A 22,208-nucleotide genomic window follows, 5' to 3' on the forward strand; every position below is an offset into this window, starting at 1 on the left:
TTCACTGGAGGAATTTTAAAGAAAACCATCATGAAACAGCTTCCTGTGTTTGCTGAACGGGAGGATTGGTTTTGAGTGGTATCTAAGTTCTTAACATCCCTGACTGACTGTATCTCAAACAACACTGTAGGAGTGTGCCTTTCTAAAGGAAAATCCCAAGTTACAGGCTTAATGTTTACACAGGCTTAACGCTCCTCAGCTGAAGAGCTGATCAACTCACTTCACTGTTATGGTAGACAAAACTATCACAGTCTTATTTATTAACAGCAGAAACATTGAAATAAAAGAGCATGAATAATCAAACCCGACCTCAAGGTAAAGAACGCATGTTAAGGAATACATTGCTATTCATCTTTTCTCCATAGCAAAACTAGCAGCACAGAAAAGATAATTGTGGGCTTATATTAGAAATACATATCCTGGATACTGCATCTCCCAGTTTCTACAAACGTCAAGAGTACAATGTCTTTTTTTTTTTTCCTATGGCAGTTATTTCTCATTCTGAAAAATGGTGATTGGTCATCTGTTGATTTGGCTTAATCTTTGAAACAAAGGTAATTAAACTCCAATTCGTAGTGCATATATCCCAGAATAGAAAGGCCAATAGCTGAAATGTAATTATTTCAAATTGTGATAGAAAAGGTGCTAAAAATGGTAGTCTTAAGCTTCTAAGATGTTTTCCTTACTATAACAATGGCTGAAATAAATGTGTATTCATGGATAAAGCTGTGCAAGTCTTCCAGTTTCTGGGGTTTATTTTTGCCCGCAAGGTGAGACAGTGAGTCCAGGGAACAAAGGAATTGACACAGGAGGCTTAGATGGAATAAGGAGCATTACTTTCTTACGACTTAATAGTTCCAAAAGGAAATGAGCCAGTACTGTGATTGGAAGGAAAGAACTTAGATCGTCTTTTCTTCCATTTGTTAGTTGTCACCTGCCTTTTTTCTTTCTAGTTAACATGCAATGGCTCTAATCAAAATCTAACTGTGCTGTAAAAACACACAGTAAGAATGCTTCTGATAATCGCGTGCATTTCACTTAACACAAGGTTATGCACTGTTACAGCAAGATGCAAAATACAAGAGTTGCTATATATGCTCAGTTTGAGGACTTTCAGCACAAATAACATACAGTGAATTTTATTAGTGGTTATCCATGGGGGTTCTTGACCAAAGTAGAGGCAAACCTCCGAACACCCATGATGCTGCCTTTGGCTCCTGCTGGCTGACCGCAGCTGTGAATTACTGAAATTAGTTAAAGTAAGGCTGGTAAGTGCTTAACAGCTAATCATCAGAGTGGCAAATACACACCCCAGATCAAGCTAGGAAGACACAGTAACCAGTAATTCCCGTCTCACATTTAAATCATTACCATCAGTAGGATATTTGTTCTCTATTTTAGCCAAGCTACAGCCACACTGCATTATACCTTTTTCTGTAACTCTATGCATTACGCGATCTTTCAACTTGTAGAAAATAACTATAGAAACGCAGAGTGGAGAGGAAAGAGGATATTAAAATACTATAAAATCTGTACTGCATCTCTTCCGTTCCAGAACAGATAGCTACAGATACAGAACTCCTCCAGCACAGTAAAAAACACCCAGCAAACCACGCATTCAGGAAGAACACCTCGGTTGCCCATTTGGTAAGTATATTCCTGCGGCAAAAATACGGGAAAGTATCAGTATTGCTAAAAGTGATCCCCAGCGTGACCGTATCAGGCGATTGAACGCTTAGCTCACAATCCACACCCCCATTAAGTACTCGGGGTGTCCCAATACACAGAGGCAAGGAACAAGACGGGCATTTCACAACGTAATGTGAAACCTCGTTTGCTGAGGAGGGAGCTGGCAAACTAGCCCCTAGGAAATAGAAAAGCTAGCGCTCCATTTAATTAGGAGGCTGGGAGGATCAATTTTGAACATGGATTTCTAATTCATTCTGTGCATTTAGCGCTTGTTTGGTTTTAGGTCATTTCTTAAGGGGAACAAAAGAGTGAAGCTTGTAGTATTTAATAAATTGTAATATATATATGTATATATATATATACATTTATTTAATTTATATATGTATATATATATATATACATATATAAAATAAATGCCTAAATGTCTATTAGCCACTGGTTACAGGTATTTGTCACTGTAAGATGATAATACAGTGATGTATGAAACTGGGCAGTTAGGTTTGCAATTGCTAAAATGGGACTCCATTTTATCTCTGGAGCCCTTGTAATACCACTCATGGTAATTTAGTTAGACTGGTTTTCATAACAAGGGCTACACTTGCTTTTAAGACAGAAAAAAAATAATAATAGAATACAGTATTAGGCTGAGCACAAAAATCCTTGATCAAAACAAACACCTATAATTACCTTGAGAATCTCCTATAGCAGCATTTGGTATGTTTGCGATTCCAACAGATCAGAGGACAAAATGAGTTTCTGTAACCTTTTCTGAAAGCGTCTTAGCCATTTCTAGCACCAGTTAATTATTTGTGCTGTTATTAGAAGCAAACACTGACTTTGATACAAATCAGAGAGGATAGCTGGAGAAATGCACTTGCTGAAATGAGAAGTAAACTCATTGCCTACAGATTGAACTGGAAAAAGGTCCCCAGTAGATACACATACTAAGTTACGCTTACTGTCAGCATATGTCTAGTTCAAAATGCGCAAGTAAAACAGGCTGCTTTTCTGCTACAGTTTCCTCCCTTTCAAATTTATATCACGCAGTTCGCAGAATATGCTATTGGACCTTATAGCCTGACACCCAAAAAATAAAAATATTCAAGGGTCTTGTTCAGGTTCTAAGTAATATTCACACCATTTTAAAAAACAATCACAATGTTAGTAATGGCAAATTTATTCTTGTTGCTATAAAAGACCTAACTATCTATCTGCCATTGAAAGTACTTTTTTTTTTTTTTTTGACTAATAACAAAATGATGTGCTATTGCTTCAAAAAGTTGAACAGGAATTGGGTGAGCATGGAGTGAAACACGCTCTGAAAGTTCAGTGATGTTGGCAGTCTGGAATCCCTCAGGAATCTTGATGAGCTTCATGAAAAGCACATCAGCTTCATTACTAAATAGTTAAGTTTTGCCTTACTATATTAAAACAACCTTACCTCCTAAGTCATGGGTTTGAAATCCAGGAGAGAATCCAGCAGCACTGGACTAACAGTGAGCTGTTAGATAAAAAGGGTGGAGCACCAAACAGACCACTACCCTCTCCCCTGTTCCCATTCCTATCTAACTTGGAAGTAAACATTGAATGTTATCGTTGGGGAAGAAAGGTTTGAAATCTTTCAACAGTTTCAGGTGCAATGGCAGAAAGGAAGGATCAACAGGACAGGATAAGTTGCTTATCTTTTTTGAGGAGCCAGCTCAGAACACATCCCTTCCTTCAGCATTGCTTCAGGCTATACACGCTCCCCACTGCTAAAGCCATATAGTAAAATACCCAGCGGAGCATAGCATATGCTCAAACGCTTTAGAATCTTAGCAGGCAATCCAAGCCTAATTCCCATCATTAATCTGCCCCGAGATCCTCACTGTCTCAAACTCAGTAATTCTGCCACACTGTAGATACCGTAACATGGATTTCCCTGCAAGGAATCACCTCATTTTCCTAAGGGAGCTTGTACCACATACCTGTTAGTTATGCCTGGTCACAGCAAGAATGCACATCAATGCAAAACATCCCAGAGTTTCCTCCTTAACATGCTCCCTTGCAGGGGGGACATGGGTCCCAGGTTCAGGTATCGACCCTGCTTAATTTAGAGACAAGTTCCTTCTAATCAACAATACAGGAAACTCTCAGTCATGTGTATGTCTGTACATTTTTGCTACCAAAGATATTTAATTTTAAACCAAGAATCATCTCCCAAAGCAGGGACTCAGTCTCAGTTTCTAATTTCTAAAGCAAAAACTCTCCCCACTGAGTTATCTGGTTATTCACACAGTCACTGGCATGGATATCGAGTTCCAAGTTGTCTGGTCTTTCACAGCCCAAATATGCCCTGCAAGTAAAAGTACTTTAAACGGAAGAAAAATCCTTCCAGAACACTGAAGTACTGAGACCATCCAGTCAACAAAATACCATCTGGGAGCATTACGCATCATGGCTTTCTAAGATTTCAACTAGATTTTAAGTGAATAATCAGGTCAGCAGCTTTGCACGTGCTCCGTATCAGATCCAGGCTGTGGGAATGTGCAGATGCGTATGTAAGATCGCTGTTCCCAAAGCAGTCAGTAGACACCTAAATGCACTTAAAGATTTGGATCCATGTCAGTGAACAAGGGCTACAAGCTCTTCAATGAGCTAGAGCTGCTTCTATAAAACAATTGCCATTAAAAATGACATATCACTTTCTTAGCAATTATACCCAGAACTGACTGAAGATGAAAAAAGAAAAAAATATCATCTCAGTAGTTACCATCCCTTTAAAGTTGCTTTAAGACACTGGCAACATGTTTGGGCACTCAGGTTTTCCAGCTTTAGGTGCACCTGCTCTGTAAATAAATAAACCTCTCATCTCTCATTTCCATACCAGTTAGAAAAACAAAATTAACTCCAAAGAAAATAATCTTCAACCTCATTCCAAAAGAATTATAGTTCTACTCTCAGCACGGTATTTACCTTTACATACTAATTTCACTAATCTCCATTCAGTGGGTGATTAGAACAGTAAATTTTCTGGCAATTCCTCTGTGGTTGCACACCAAATATGTCTGCCAGACACAAATGACAGGAATGTTAAGAACTTGTTCATTTAAACTGGCATTAAATGATTCAGTTTTAACACCAGTTTCAGTGAAAGCTTTGCAAAATATCAAGAACATTCCTTGCGCATTGCCCATCATTTGTGTTTTGGCCTTCTAACCAGCGCCTGCAAATTGGCAGGCCCACCCCACACAGTTCCAAAAATGTCCTTCTCTGTCCTTAAGGCATCTTCCAGAGGTAGCTCTCTTCCTGCTGTGACCACCTGTTTCGCAGCCCGAATCACACTAGCTGGACCCTCCGTGTACTGACTCAGCCAGGCTCGAGCTTCTTCTAGGGATCCGCTTTCCTCCAGGGACAGCAAGGTCTCCTCCGAAAGCCCAAGGTGCAGCGCTCTTTCGGGGTCCACCTTGAGGGCCCCGCTCAGCAGCCGGAGGGCAGCCCCGCTGCCGACGATGCGCACCAGCCTGGCGCCTCCTCCCCAGCCGGGAACCAGCCCCATGTGCTTATGGACGAATCGAATTTCGCTGCCAGGCGTCATCAACCTGTCAATGGAAAAACAAACACATTCAGAGGTCAGTCTCTGCACTGACTTTAGCTTTCAGCTCTCCGGCGTTCACTTCTCCATTTCCTCCTCCCCGCTGCTTCCAAAGGATAATCACAGAATCATTAGGGTTGGAAAAGACCTCCAAGATCATCTGGTCCAACCATCCCCCTACCACCACCATCACCCACTGAACCATGGCCCTAAGTGCCACGTCCAACCTTTAAATGCAACCTGGCAGCATGATAATTAGAGCCAGAGCTGTAATACCTTATTTTTTACATCACCCAGTGACTTCAGCTGCAGCTCTCGGCCCTTCTCAAAATGAGACCTGTAGACTGCCACAAGTAAAGGTGCTTAGTGCCCACACCAATCCCCGTAGTCTGTTCGAAAAAGTGTTTGAAAGCAGAATTGCAGAGATGAGAGAGTGCATTACACTTACAGTACTAGCACTGTCCCTCTAATTCATGCCTAAAGCAACAGAGTTTTGGCTAAACTACCGCACAAAGCTCATTTCTTGAGGGGATGCATCATGCTCATTTTAGTACTGATATGCACTAGGGGAGTTCTGTCAACACTGTTGTGCTTGATTATAGTTTTGTTGTTGCTGTTGCTCTATTGTAGAGGGTCTGCCTGAGCTTGATTTTCTAACTACTCACTACAGTATGGGATGTCAGGATGGATCTTCTATTTATGACTCCCAGCATGTAACAGAATTGCTTTCTATCTATGCCTTACACTGTGTAACACAATTGCTCCTCTCCAGAAGACAGCCGCTTTCCTGTTTTCAAAGATTTCACATCTTTGCTTCATTTCTGCAGTCTGTCACCTCCCCTGTTGAAGACCTCACCTTAGGGTTGATTAAGCTGTCTCCCTGGAGGAGCTCTGCTCTGCTGCAGCGGGCTGTACTCTCTCCTCAGTGTTCACACTGGCACATTAGGTTAGTGGAAAAAGCCTCTCAAAATAGAAACACACAGAGCAGATGCATAGAAGCAGACCAGTACTTGCTCTTTCTCAAGATGTTCTGTGGTGTGGTTAGCCGCTGCCGCCTCCAAGACAAGGGATGGAAATTACACTTGTGAAGTAGATTAGCTTCCTCCCAAGCACTAATTGGCTTTCTGAAGATAGATCGTGTAATACTGGGATACACACTCAAGTCTGTTTCCTAACAACACAGTTTTCCGTAATAAAAATACCAAGGTGAGCAGCTTTAAAAAGGGAAGAAAAAGAAAACCTTTAAAAATGCAACTACTACCGGGAGCTCACAGTTCCCCAATCTGCTCAGTTATTGTTAATTGTAAGGTGTTTTTGTTTTTTTGTTTTTTTTTTTTTTCTTAACCAGAGCATTATCAGCATTCATGATGTAATATAAAGCGCCAGGGCTGAAGAGCTTACACTTTATCCCAGTCCCAACACAATGCACAAAGGCAACAGCTGACACGCCAGATTGCATGAAAGCCATTTTGTAGAGATAGCGGAGGAAGGTAATGTGACAAAAGGAAGAGAACAGAGCATTGCAGGGGAGGAAAGGTTTTTAGCTAACATGAGCCAAGTGCTTCCCAAATGCAGCAAATGCCAGGGAGTTCAGGTCCCTTCTCTTCAAAAGGAAGGTTTGGCAAGTATTCCAAAATTCCTTTATTGGCTCAGCTTACTTTTGCTGACACCCAATGTCCCACTGGGAAAACAGGAATGAAAATATTATTTAGGATTTAATTCTAGCTGTGCTGAGCAACTTAAAGCATTAAAAAAAGAGTGGTCATATGCATCTAGTCACGTGATGCTAGACAATCTGTAGGCAGTCTCGTAACACAGCCGCAATAGATCAGTAAGACAGTGTTGTATTTGTTGAGTACAACAAATTGATTTCCCAGATTGTCCCAGGCACTTGTGTACGGGCCTTACAGACAACCTTTTCAGTGGAAAATGCATGGATTCATCTGGGAAGCTCTCTCAACGTAGTTGGAAGTGCACATGTGAAGTCAAATTTTACATTACAAAAACAACCAATCCCTCAGTACCAACAAGAAAAAGGCTAAAATAATTTTCTGTATAGAAAATGATATGTTACCCTGCTCAGGCATCACTTCAGCGAAAATGGAACCAAAGATGCAGAAAGGAAAACAAATGGTTGACAGCGAAATCCACAGAGAGCCTTGTCAGGCTGCAGCTTCCAGGATCTCATGGGAATTCCCCTCTCCCTAAAATGCACCGTTCAACAAGCTCCTCAGAGAATAAGTGGCGGTCAGCAGAAGATGCTAAAGTAGTCCCTGGCTGTCTTCAAACTCCAGAAATATATCCGTGTTTTTTTCAGGCTTTTCAGCTACAAATCCTCTCCTTAGTTATTCCACTCCCTACAGAAACTACCCATCATGCTCTCCATCAGTTACGTTGCCCCCTTGCAGTCCCTATGCCCAGGGAAGCAAAGGAGACCTGAGCTCATTCCAGGAGGCCTTAAATGCTGCTGCTCAGCTCGCCTGGGACCAGCCTCAGGACATCACCAGCTGCAGCCCTGCATAAATATTTCCCCTTTTTTATTCTGTGAAAGGGGCTGAGTCTATCTTCTGAGACATGACGAATCTGATCTACTATTAGATAAATGTATGTAAGAAAAGTACATCAAACACTGCTAAGTACAAAGATGTAGAAATTATAAAGCTGAAAAGACAGAAGCACCATTCTATTCTTGAGCTGCTCGTAGGTTATTCAGCTAGTACTGGCCTTGTCTGAGACAGGAGAGTAGATGAATACAAAACGAGGCTCTGATTTGACGCAGTGTGCCTGTACTTGTCTTCCAGGTCAAGAGAATTAAAATCTGGGTCTCCTATAACCCAGGGGAAGGTCGTATCACAGGGCTCCTGGACACACGCCCTCCCTGGACTAAGAAAAAAAACAAAACACAAAAATCTGTTGCATGACACTGCTGAAAGAAATGTTTATCAAACCTAATTCACACACAGTGTAACTGAAGACCTTACAAGCAGAGAAACAGCCTTCAGAAATGTGAAGGGCAGTGAAATCCTCACGTCTTAAAATGGAGAAGAAAGCTTAAGGTAACATAAGCACCGAAGTGCAGCAGAAGCCTTCTGCGAGAACGTTATAATTCCATGTTACAAACACTGCAGCACCCCTAGGAAGAAAGCACAGCTACCATGGGAAGCATCCAATTTTGGGTTAGTCATCTGAAGCAAACAAGAACTACAGCAAATGTTCCTGCTGTATATTTTAAAATGTTCTCAGATTCAGTAAATGTTACAAACCCTTCACCTTTGATGGAGGATTCCTTTGCTCTGACATTTCCTTGCGCCCACGAACTGCTGACTGTCACATCACCTCCCTGACAATGCATCTGAAAAAACACCTCGCTTGCCATTAACAGCACAACCTAACAAACCCCATATTTAAAGGGGCCTGCCAGCTCCCTCAAAGGCAGCACTCCTTGTGAGCAAGTGGCAGTGCTTTCCTGTGCTAAAAGTACCTTCCAGCTACTTGAAGCCAGGGCACACACAATGAAGGCTGAAAAGATAATGCAAACAAAAGTGTACTTTCTCAGTTTTTTGAATCTGCTTTTTATAGCACTCGTGTTACTGACCTGTTCCAACAGGTATAATCAGTCCCTTGGGCAAAACAAAGATGATAGTAAGGTCTGTGCTGGCCCTTGCTTCCTCATTTCCTAGACTTCTTGGGTCTGAATTAAATTCTGACAAGGCAAGGGCATTAGTGACAAATGCCATCTTCTATTTTATGCCTTTTAAAAGCTCTTACCACTATGCTTCTAAAAGCCACGATGCAAAGAAGGATGCCTACAATATTAGATGTGTTGTCAACAACCTGGATTTCATTCCCATCCCTGTTTGGCTCCCAGTGTCACGTAAGGACACAGCTCCTTACCTCCAGTCTTCTTCTGTGATCTGGCATGACACGGACACATCACGGAGGGACGCAGCCAGTATCACACAGTGCTGCAGCACCTGGTTCTCAGCTATGGTTATTCTGGAGCAGGCAGCCAGAGCTGCAGGAGATGACTTTCATCTCTCTCACAGATACGTTGGCCTCCTGCAGCCTCCCACTGCTTGCTCTCGAACCAACAGCCAACACAAGCAATGGGCAAAGCATATGCCTTTGGGTCATGTAAGTTCTTTCATTAAATCTACCACCTTCCTCTATACATTTTGGCAACTTTATGTAATAACTCTGTAAAATTTGGTAAATCTATAACCAACACACACACAAAAAAAGCAGCGTCAAAGACCTTAGGATGCAATTAAAAGGCATCCATACATTTAGCACACTGTACAGAAAGAGAAATATACAATATAACAGCATATAATAGAATTAGGCATTCAAATACAATTGGACATTTTTGCAAAAGGTAGATGCTAGACACCGAGACACACAAAAAGCAGCAGTCATGGACAGCCACACATGTATTTTGGCTGACTGTCAATCACTCAGTGAGACCAGCAGAATATAATATTGATATCTAAGGCTTTCAACCAACCATCCAAACCACACACGCATGTACTTTTAGCATAGCAAAAGAGAGATATTAAAGAAAGAATAAAATTACCAAGAAAATGGTAATAGAAAGAAGGTAATCAAGGGCCACACATTTCTTTTAACCAGCAAACAGAAGAACCAAGTTGATGTACAATTCAGTTGCAAACTTTTCCAATGTCTACATTTTCCTAATACGCTCATCAATATGCCATCAGCTTAATTAACTCTTGTTAAATTAAGCAACAGCCGTGCCATGCTGACAGGTGGCTAAAACAGCTTTTTAAAATAAGCACTGCTGGGGAGTGGAAGTTACAGACTTCGTTAGAGGTCATACCTTACATTACCTGTGGCTGGTGTTAATCACGCAAATGGAAGTCGTTTTGCCAGGTGGGCATGAAACTTTGATGACCTTGCTTGCAAGTGACAAAAGGTCGCATGTAACTAGTTTAGGATTTTCCAACTGTGCTTGGAAACTACCAGGACAACCAGCAATTGCAGCAGGTCTCAAATCCACATTAAGTAAGAAATCCCGTGTCTATTGTCTACTTCTTCCCTGTCCTACTGCAGCTTCTCAACACTCAAAATACAATCCCTGCCCCACCGCTTCATCTGCACGTTGCACCCATCCTCTCACTCTACCTTCCTAATACTTCTTCGTCACCTCAAGTGGCACAGGAGATCCCCATACTGGTGGTGGGTCCTTGCAGCAAGTGACTGGTGACTCAGGCAACAGGCAGAGTTACACAAGTAATATCCATGATCCAACTTTCCCTCTCCACTTGCTGATGCATGCAAAACCCACCACAAAAAAAATAAATTAATTAAAAAAGAGTGCTACTCAAAGTGCTGCTGAACACAAGCAATAGACAGGGTGATTTTACTCAGCTAAGGTGTTATTTGTAACCGTAAGCGAAAACAAAGCAAAAGAGATTTGTGTCTGTTGAATTTATAGCATCAGAGTAAGAAATAAACTACCAGTTCCTTTATCTGCACAACAAAAGCCCTGATTTGTGAACAGAAGCCCTTTATTTCAGCTCGGTCCAGCACACCACATAAATAAAATAATATCTTCTAGGCAGCATACTACATCTCTGGCTTTGCAAAGAAAATAGCTTTAAAGTGAACAAATTAAGAACATTAACTGTTCAGATGAGGTGAAAGTGGGCGGCAGGATGCAAGAGCATTTCCTTAAAAGAAAGAAAGAAGCCACCATGCGTCTTTCATGGGAGGCAGAAGCACTGCCATAGGTCTCTAGAGCTAAGGACAAGCTATAGGACCCGAGCAGCTGGGATCTTCCATACCATCCGTAATGGCACATGAAAACCGAGGTTGATCTGTGCCTGAGGAGCTGCAAGTGTGTAAAAGGGCCTTCCGCCAACAGCAGGATGAAGCTCTTCCCATGGCTACAAAAGGAGCACATAAATCTACGATCAGTGCTTGCAGCACACACTGGGAACACCTGCCCTGCCCCCAAAACCAGGTCCCAGTGCACCAAGCACTGCCGTCACTGCACCCTACCCTGAGTTGCTCCTGTAATGCATTCTCCCCTTCTTCTTTGGCATGGGAGACAGCCCTGCAAGTCGTAACATATATCGAGCACTCAGTCCTCCTCCAACATCTGCATTGCAAATCTTAAAGTCATGAAGATGCACTGGATACCATGTGCCTTCCCGTTTGATGCATCTGAACCCTGCCCTCCCCACCACGCACATACAGGTGTCTATGCATGTAAGAAACTGCACGGCTTTCTTAGTGCTAAAATAGTTCAAATTCTCGAGGACTTTAATGTGCTCTGTGGTCATTTGCCGTAAAACTCATCTGTAGCTTCTCCAGCATCTTGTAACAGCAATAGCGATTGCTGAACATAGCCCTGAAAACAAGCCCTGAATATGAACCACTGCCTTGACATCTTCACAAAGCCATGGAAAGCCTGAAATGAGAGCACTGTCTAAATTTAACTGGATCACACCAATGGAGACCTAACCTGGAAACCTAAATATTGACACTTAATTGTATTACAACAGTGTGCTCTGTAAGTGACAACTTGTCTTGTATAAATATTTAGTCTCTCAAAATATTCTTAGGGTTGTAAGTCTCATCAGAAAGGCTAGGGATATTTTCATCAGTATTTAACTGCAGAGTGTATGGCGTTTTATTTTTAATAATAATAAATATATATATATGTGTGTGTATATATACATATATATTTATAGTTTTAGCCTCTTCCATGGTTATTGCAGAAAGTCACCTTAAGACAACAAATGAATTAACCAGTCATTTTTTCAATCAAAAAGGCATTTTGAAGCAGCAAGGTACTGCATGGAGAACATTCTGTGGAAGAAATATGCAGTACTACACTAAAATAATTTAGGTAGTCAGCAAAGCCGCTGATGAGCGGTTTCTTGTCCTTACTTCAGTTTTTGTGACAGATGCTGTTAGAATTAGACCCTCAAGAATAGGACAGTCTACTCCAAAAAGCGAGCTGGGACTAATTAATCCATCTCTGCCTATGCAGTGTCTCTTTTATCACTATACCATCAAATAACTACCCAGGCACTCTGTAAAGTGATTATCTAGATAGATCAGCTGAAGATTTTTTTTTGAAATTCAGCTATTTTACTACATCTTCTATCACCAAAAAAAAAAAAAACAAACAAAAAAACAACACCATAATTCTATGAAAATACTAACAAGTGGGTTCATCCTGAGTTAGTTATAATTTCCCCTGCTCCTCTCCCACACTTTCTGTCATGGAGAGGAGCGTCGTGTTTCTGACCAGCACAGAGGAAGATTAAGGCAATGAGGCATCACAGCAATTGCTGCTTCAGAGCTGTGGCAACGTGAAGTGAGACTCCCAAAGTGAAAATACTATAAAACCAACAAAACGAAGGAATTGTCCACGATAGTCCATGCAGATTGACATCATAAAAACAAACTGACAAATCTTCACTCTTTCTGAAAATCCTTCAGTCATGAATATCCACTTGACAGATACCTAAACAGTAACCACTACAGAACATAAAAATAAAGAGAAAATGGTTTAAGAGAGTTTGGGGAAACTATGCCCCTTGAACATAGGTTAGATACAATTGCACAAAGCTGCTCTGCAATCCCAAATTTTACTAGGGTAAGAGAAGACTGTGCACATTAATCCTCTCTCCCATTTATCAGCTTTAATCTGTACTCTTTATTACAAGATTTCAGTGGAAAGAAGTAGGTCCAGCCACTATTTTAATAAGCCCTTTAGAAAGTGAACCCACTCGAATCCTTTCAGTGATTTTAAAAGAAAATCAAACAAAACACAACCGACCTACCCTCTCTACTTGAGATTTAAATAAATTAAAATGATATCCAAGAACCAAAATTTAAAACTTCCCACCTAGCCTCCCAAGTACAGTGTTCCAGGCACCTCCTAAAACTCAGTGTCAAAGGAGTAGGCTCAATGCCAGCTTATGAAATCTCACCAACACAAGAGCTCACTTTTCTCTCAGCTCTTTTCAAACCGTGTTGCAGATTATATGGGATTTTATTTATAGTTACCGAATTATTTTGTAACACTCTCAGTGCATTCATTACACCACCACCCCCTCCCCCAGGGTTTACTTAAAGTAGCCTAGGAGAAAATATCTCACTTCTCCCCAGCATCTATTGCCTTTACCTTTTGTTGCTGCTCCCCAGTCAGATTTCCCTGGAAAATCTGGAACCCTAAGAATTAGGGTCAAAATCTGGTCTGAGAAAGAGCCTCCTAATGACAGATGCGTTTTCTGGAGGAAGAGCTAACATTGTTCTGGGTTGGCTGGGAAATCCAAGTCCACTTCCCAGAGGGGAGCAGATGGACCTAAACAATGGGATGCACATTTGAGGGGAAACCTTAAAATAACCATTTATAACCGTGACTCTATCATGCCTTCTAACATCAACCCAGAGTCAAATAAAATCTGGAAAAAAAAAAGAACAACAGAGTCATGTTTTCATTTAAATGCACAAAACATTTGGTAGATGCTAAAATCCTGAAAAGTGGGGTCGTGGATCAAAGAAAGGTGAGGCATAGTAATGAAAGAAGAGTTGGAGGTAACAAAAAACTCAGGCAGAGATGGAATACAGAGACACTGAAGCAAAGATAATCCATTTTAGCATGCATTTAGTCTCTCTACTGCCCAAACTTTGAGGCATTTAAAGGAAGGTGAGCTCCCAGAAGGCACAGGGTCAACTCAAAGAGACTGCAGGATTTCCAATTTCAAATGAAGTCACTCCAGGGAAGAAGCACAAAATAATATTGTTACCAGAAAAAGATCCACTGAATAACAGGATTTAAATTCTAACAAGCAGATTACAGAAATCTGAAAAACCAGCATCTCCTCAGTAGCAATGCCTGCACTCAGAAAAAGTATGAAACTGCTCTATCAGCAGCAAAAAGGTGTGCGTTTAAGCAGCAGAACACACTTTGCGTAACCTGGCAAGAACCAGGCTAAAAGTGGTCCAGAACATATGAATGACCAGAGCACTAAAGAAGGTTTATTTCTCAAGCATCTCCCTAATCAGAGGAGAACTGCTAAAATAGGGCCAGAAAGCCTGTTATGGAAAGAAAAAGAAGAAAAAAAAATACACAGGGGGAAAGAAGTTGTTGCTAATAACTCACAAGAGGTACAGGACAGTCTCGACCAAGAAAAGGTAGGAATGGCCCCTGAAAGCCTCCTGAGGTGATGATGCTCATAATAACACTGGCTACATAATACTGCTGGCTCTTCTAATCTCCTTCTGTACCAGGATCTCCCAAAAGTCAGCTAAGGATGAAGGCCCAGCAGTTCTGGATTAGGGTTTTTTTAAATCAAATTCTTTATTTCAGGCTGACACTTCCTTGCCTGCAGCGTCACAGAAAAGAGAAAGAGAAAAGTGTGCTATAAAAAGTTACATTTCTTCTTAAAGGGATAAATGAAGCTGAATACTGGAAATTATAGCAAGATTTTTTTTTCTGTAGCAAGAATGAAAAATTGTATTAGATGACAGATCATGGGGCATGAAATAGGTGCCCAAAAAAAGACTGATTAGAACTCCACAAGCACTCTTAAGGGAAGTAAGATGATCCTGTTTGTTTGTTTGTTTGTTTTTTCATATAAAAAAAATAAATAAAAATGACAGGGAGGAAAATGATTTGGCCTAACTGGCCCTGGTGCTCCATGGTGCCTGGTCTGCTTCCCTCCCTGCAGCTGTAGTGCAGGAACCTGTGGAGGCCCACTGCATTTTTCCTTCCTTGCCAAGTCCCGATGCCCTTCTCACTAACACCTCCAGTTCCCAGCTATGACTTTATTTCTGTTCCCCAGGTGCCAGTGGCCCCAATCACAGACACACCGCAACCTCTGCTACCACACAATTATTGTCAGAGCAGCTTCCAGCCTGACAGAGCACTTTGGTCTTACCCACGAAGCAGGTTTTGGCTACGCTTTACAAGCCGCTGAAGTCTAAACACACAAGCAAGCGAAAGCCAAAATAAGGCTCACACAAAAATTACTCATGCTGAAAATCTAAAATGTTACATGAGTCTTCCCTTCCCAAAAAGGAACTGGTGCCATTTGGATTTCGTTCAAATAAACGTTTTCAACACATATGCCTTTTGGACTTGAGCAAAAATTTCCATTAGAAATGGTGATATTTTCCAGATTTTTCAATGAAAAATGACCATTCGTGTGTAACATTCTGTTCTTGCAGCATATATACCTGTGTTAATAACCTGTTTCCCGAATCTTTATTTCTGTCATATATGTTTATCAAGACCACAGAAAGCAGAGCAAAATTCTCCTGGACCCAATTCAAGAGCCTCTTAAAGCAAGAACATTTCAGTCATATTCTTTGCTTGTCTCCACTGCTGACACAGAAAAGGGAGGGGGAGTTTTCCCAAAAACATGGCTCAGAGATTGGTATCTGAAATGTCAAATAGGCAGAGATCACTTTGCTCCACTGATCTCAGCTGATTGGAAAGTAACAACATTTCTTAACATCAACCCTAAGAGTTGCAAGATCCAACCTGCTCTATTACTCCATGATGTGTTTGAGATATCACATTTCTGCAACCCACGGCATGAAAGGATTTAAAAAATATCATAGCATCACACTAACAAACCTTTGCGAGAACTAGGGTAACAAGACACACGCTGAAACTCAACCATCTCTGTGTGCAGTGTTACTGATGCTGAATTTGCACATCCTACACAATGATTTCTGACTACAGCAGAAAGATCATTTGAAATCACTGGTGGTGAAATTATGACATTGCCATTTTAGCGGGATACCAGGTTAATGAACCCATGCCATTTTTTTTTTCCTTTTTAAAATGATCGCAGTGGCTGTTTCGAGTTTTCTGGATATGATTATATGATTTCAGAACTCATCTCTCTCTCTCTCTCTCTCTTTTTTTTTTTTTTTTTTTTTTTTGGAGTGGGGGAGTGGTATCACAATGGCATATCTCAAAAAAGGCTTAACTGGGATGGAGAATTTGACGTTAAAATTCTACATTACAAACAGTAACTCGTTTCTTCACCTTTTTAATTTTTCATTATCTATATTGATGGGTAACTACAGACAGTTTCAGCTCACTACCTGGTGATACGTTCAAGACTAGCCAGACAAGGCACAGGCACATTTTCAGCAAGCTGTTGGAAAACCTGCACAAACATGCTTAAGCGTGTGACCATTTCTCTTGGCACCAGAAGTATAATTTCCCCTGGTATCCTTTCATTTCTGACTTTTCTCTCTCTCTAACACAGATAAATTCATAGTAACTGAAAACACTGTTTTTCCCTCAGTCCACATATTTGCTTTTTGTTTACGAATGCATCAATATATCACAGATAAATTCATAGTAACTGAAAACACTGTTTTTCCCTCAGTCCACATATTTGCTTTTTGTTTACGAATGCATCAATATATAAAAAGAGAACTGGGGGATAACACCTAGTAACAGACCATGGATACACCAGAAGTTCTTAAACATACAACAGTTTAAGTAAAATAGGAATTTATTTGATGTAAGAACTTACAATTGTATTTATTTTTACTGTGACTGCTGAGTTACAACAGTAGCAACTCATTTTTTTTTTTTACTAACTACTTACTAGAAGATTGTATTCCCATCCCCTCCTGTTCTTCGTTATCCTCTCCCAAACACTGAATTCCTGCTATATGTTGGTTCTAGCCATTACTAGCCTGCTAAAAATCACCTTAACTCACTAGAGGAACAAAAAACGTCCAACCTTTCTGTTGCTTTTAGGTTTGATAATTGACTCATACCGGCATTTTCACTGGTGCTTTGCAAACCAGTAAGCAGTGAGTTAGGAATGGCAGCAGCAACATCCTCTTCCAACATCAAGGTGAGCTGTTCAGCCAGTTTGCCCTCCCCATGAAATCACAGCTCAGTATAACCCCACCTCAGAATCAGCAGACTTTAATGTAAAGTCTGAGAAGGACTTAATCAACTTGTGGAGCTATCTGATATATATATTTTGTAGTGAAGATCAGCAATGGAGTGTCAAACCCAAATACCTGGAGGCAGTTTATCTAAACTGGGGCTGAGTCACTTCACAGATGCAATCATAACGGCTGATTTCCATGCATGCCTACTCTTCCTAAACTAATTCTCCGAGAACCTCGAATGCTTCCCTACAGTGGAACGACAGCCTGGTGTCTCAGCAGGAGTCAGCACGGATCCAGCTCTGCATTCCCTAAAATCTGTCTTATCTAGATTTTCCATTATCTGGGCTATCTCTATTATTACTGCACAGCAGAGAATCGGCTGCATACAGGGTTATTCAACAGAAAGGACATAAGGTTGCATAGTAGTAGTAGTCAAAAAGGTAGATACATGCTGATGACAAAACACTCAGTCTTCCACAATAAGATGATTTGTTTTCCCAACGGGAAAAAAAAAATGGGATGAAGTAAATCCCTACCTAAAATAACAACAACAAAAACAACCTCAAAAAGAAAAACTTCAACTCAAAATCATGTTTTGTTGCTGTTATTTACATTTCCAGTAATACCAAACAGTAGTAAATCTGAACTGTGGACTGTATGCAAAAAAAACCCTTTGTGTGGAAGACTGTGAACACATGAATTTCAAAAGCCAATAAAAACTGGTAATAAAGAAAAAGCAACACTAGTCTGCTTAGAGGCAGGCGACGTGAAACTTTTAAAACCATAATGCATCTCTCTGAAAATTCGTCAGAAAATTGTACTAACAAAGCTCCCAGGGATCTAAAATGAGAAGTGATACATGATTGCAATGAAATTCTAAAATTACCAACTGATTTCAAGGAGGTTTTATGCGTAGATACACACACATATATGTCCCCCTCTCATATATACGAGAGGGGAAGTTAATAGAGTTAAACGAGTGATTTGTGGCATACAGCAAGCACCTGAAGTTGCCAGAAACCATTCTTAGACATAGCTACTGATTCTGTTCCCAACAACGTGCAGCGACATTATGGAGTCACTTCTGATGGAAAGTGCTTTGTTGGCCCGAACTTTGCAAGAACTCGTGGATATGTGAATTCCATCCGGTAACATTCATATCATGCTCTGCACAAAGAAAAGAGCTATTATGTGCTGAGGTCCTCTTTTTTTTCAAATGGCAACCTCCTGTATACCTAAAGGCTCCTTCTGATAAAAATGAAAGCTGAAATTCTTGCATACAGCGAAATATTTACAAAGAAGCAAGCGTGTTGTGCTCTGACATTCTGAAACCAATTCTTGGAAAAGCTTACTGTAGAATATTAACATTTCTAAAGCCTTTTTTTTTTTTAAAGGAGCAACAAATGAACTGTAGCCTAATAAAAGGATGACTGTTGACTGTCTACAAGCGAGAAGTCAGTCATAGTGGGCCTACATCTATGTAGCAGTTGTACTTTCTTCTGCTCCTGTCATTTTGTCCAAGTTACATTTAATGCACTAAGTGCACGCTTGTAAAGTATATAAACAAGTCATCACAAACACAAACAGCAGAAGCATCTCTTTGATGGAACACATCATCACCTTAAAATAATAAGAAGCACGCCTACATGTTTCACAAAAATGCAGAAAACATTCAACTCAAATACAGCAGGGCCAACTTGATATCAATGCAGTACTACTAGGACAAGCTGCCTCCCCTGTTAAAAACTTCATTCTGCCATTCGAGACAGAGCACAAGACTGCTCAGAACGCAAATGCTTCTTTAAATCAACGGTGCTTTTTACAAGTTAAGATATTACTCGGCACAAACAACAAGAGTAATGAAATTGGCCCTTTGTAATTTAACTATGAAACATCAGTACCACCTGAAGAAATTCTGGTTGATTGATTTATTCTCTAAAAAAATAAAATAATACTTCTGCTTCTACTGATGAGCCCATTTTGAAGTCAATATTATGAGCAGTGTATAGCTTTCTATCTTGGTATTCTTGCCCTTTGCCTGGAGACACCATCTTTTAAATTGGATTCACAATTGACTATTTTGACTGCAGTAGCATTAGAGAATAAGAAGGGGGGTGCAGGGGAAGAGACTATATGTTTCAAAAGCACCAGGTACAATGAAGTTAATTTATCAAGTGAGATAGGGCCAGATTTTCAAAGCTGTTGAAGTGTCTAAATGACCTACAGATTACCCAGTGAGATTTCTCAGAGGCATCAATGTGAAACAGAAGACAAGCCTGTTCAGAATTCAAAGCCAGTTGTTCCGGCTATTGGCTGGTAGCCCACTGATGCTAATGTGCTCAGAGATCATTGTGTTCAGCTAATTGCACAGACAGATCCCTTATCTATCCCTTTCTGCCCCATATCTAATTTTTACTTCATTGCCCAGCAAACCACTATAATTCTTGTCCAAATTCCTTAGCCAACCCTGTAAACTCAGCTCTCCTTAAATTCATGTGTTGTGCATACAGGATATACTTCAGGTTTCTGTACACAGAGAACTCAGAATGGGTATTTCATTTCACTTCTTTGTAAAATTGCATCACTGACTCAGGTGAAAGCCTTCCTTCTCTCCCCCCCCCCAAAACCATCAGCCCTTTTCTACCTCCTCTTCCCAACCAGCAAAAGGGAAGAAGGGAGTAGGGGCTGCAGTCAGTCCCCAATGCTTTGTCTACTCCAGTCCTTCACAGTCACTCTCTGCTGGAGCAAACTGCTCCAGCACGGGTCCCCCACGGGTGGCAGCTCCACCCAGACCCCTGCTCCTGCGTGGGCTCCTCTCCACGGGCTGCAGCTCCAACCTGGGGCCTGCTCCTGCAGGGGCTCTCCATGGGCCACAGCCTCCTCCAGGCCACATCCACCTGCTCCACTGGGGGCTCCTCCACCCATGGGGGGGCTGCAGCATGGAGATCTGCTCCATGTGGGACCCATGGGCTGCAGGGGGACAGCCTGCTCCACCGGGGGCCTCTCCACCGGCCGCAGGGGAGCTGCTGCTGCCTGGCTGGAGCACCTCCTGCCCTCCTGCTGCACTCAACTTGGGGTCTGCATGGCTGGTTCTCACTCCTCTCTTCCAGCTGCTGTTGTGCAGCAGGTGTTTCCCTTTCTTAAATCTGCTTTCACAGAGGTCCAACCAATGTTAGCCACTGGCTTGGCTCTGGCCAGCAGCAGGTCCCTTTGGAGCCAGCTGAAACTAGCCCTTATCTAACATGGGACAGCTTCTGGATTCTTCTCACAGAGGCCACCCTTGCAGCCCCCCGCTAACAAAACCTTGACACATGAACTCAATACACAGTCATTTGTGCACTCCACTAAAATGGCTGCAGTGTCATGCAGACTGCAATGTACACTGACATTGGCAGCAGAATCCCACAGCCATCTTCGCAGACTCAGAAAATACACAGTAGTGGCACATTGAAAGCAGTCTAGATTTCTTGAAACTACCACAAAGCCTTGCTGCCAAAACAAGTTTCATACACACAGTTTTATTTTACTCAGATTTACAGATATAATTGAGATAAATAATTACAGTGTCAGAAGCCTTATCTTCCCAACTTTCATATCAGAAAAAAGTCTGAAAGGATTTTAATTACCTTGCACTTGTCTGGATAATTATAATTTTTTAAATCATTTGTTTGCAATCTTATAAGGACGTTCCTTCTTACGGAGAGATGTTCTGCAACAGTCCATAAAGTAAGATAAGATTGAAGATGATGCCTTGGGAAGACATCCTCTTCCAAACTGAAGTGGACTGACTTAAAATGCTTCTGCTTTTCATCACTGCCCTTATGTCAGCAATAAATGTGCCAAAGCTCATGCAAGACCTCCCTAACCTAATTTTACATGAGCTGGCTGAAAACAGAGTAAGAGACAATTAACCACAACAACTGCCACTGGAAGAACAGTGTACTATATCAGTAACATATTAAACCACATCAGATGTTTTAAAATTGAATTTGTCCACACCTCTACTCCAGTATAGATGTGCATCATGCTGCCAGAGTGCATTTCTGAGAAGGTACATAAGCCATTTTAGTTCAAGTGAGTCACTTCAACAGCATCAGTATAGTTAATGCAGTACTAAGGCAGAGATGAAAATAAGAAAGTTTTTCAGGCCAGGATCAAGACCTTTATTAGTTTAACATGATAACTGAGAAAAATAGAATTGGATTTGAAAAATTAAATCAAAAGCAGCTACAACTCACTCACTCTCATTAAAAAAAAAAAAAAAAAAAAAAAAAGAGAGAGAACAGCGGTTTATTCAACATAAAGAAAGAAAACAAACCTCTCTGATCTCTGTTCTCAGGTTCTTCTTTTGGTATCTAGTGATTCAGGACAATATTTCTGTTCCACAACTATCTGCTCATAGTCCTCAGAGAACTACGATTTTGTTGCCCAGTATTAAAAGCCTCAAATTCAAGAGCAATAACAACAACACAGAGAATGTTTCTCTATCTTGTCTCTGTTATTAATTAAGTCCCATTTGCTTCTTCTGAATTGCTATTATTTAGTTGCACTGCATGGGTGTGTTAGAAAGCAGTGGAAGACGGATCAACAGCTGTAGTTATTGCGAAAATTATGGCAGCACATCAGAGGAATTGCAGCTGCTCACTTCATGCAAATAAGAGCTACTTGACAATGATTATAATTATACAGTATGTCAAACAACATAGCTGGAGTAAGAGTAGAAAGTATATGTTTTAGAAAGGCAAAAGATTTCCATCTCATTATGCTCACATGCCTTAAACTCCTCCTTAGGGATAACAGGATCCACTTTCTGTCAGTGGACTCACAGATTCAGTAAGATCTACTAGGTCTCCCAGATAAAACTGTCTGGTCAACTCTACAGCTATCAAACATGGCACTTCTTACCAGGTATTTATAGTACAGCATTACTCAGAGGCCATAGTCAGAGCTTAATGCATCTTTGTACCTACACTAAAAGCTGTGTAGATATGAAGAAAGATCCAGGTGAATGTAGTTTCAAAGCAAAAGTTTCAAA

General features: G+C 41.0%; 1 protein-coding gene across 1 annotated transcript in view; it reads right to left on the reverse strand.

Moving 5' to 3' along the window:
- Positions 1–92: 92 nt before the first annotated feature.
- ECHDC1 (ethylmalonyl-CoA decarboxylase 1) overlaps positions 93–22,208 on the reverse strand; it is a 41,606-nt gene continuing 19,490 nt past the window's right edge. Inside the window, exon 6 of the mRNA XM_084284824.1 lies at positions 93–5,270. Coding sequence (XP_084140950.1) covers positions 4,865–5,270 — 406 coding nt within the window. The 3' untranslated portion in view covers positions 93–4,864. The remainder of the gene's footprint in view (positions 5,271–22,208) is intronic.

This window comes from Netta rufina, assembly GCF_964035555.1.
Source record: "Netta rufina genome assembly, chromosome: 3".
Classification (NCBI taxonomy): Eukaryota; Metazoa; Chordata; class Aves; order Anseriformes; family Anatidae; genus Netta; species Netta rufina.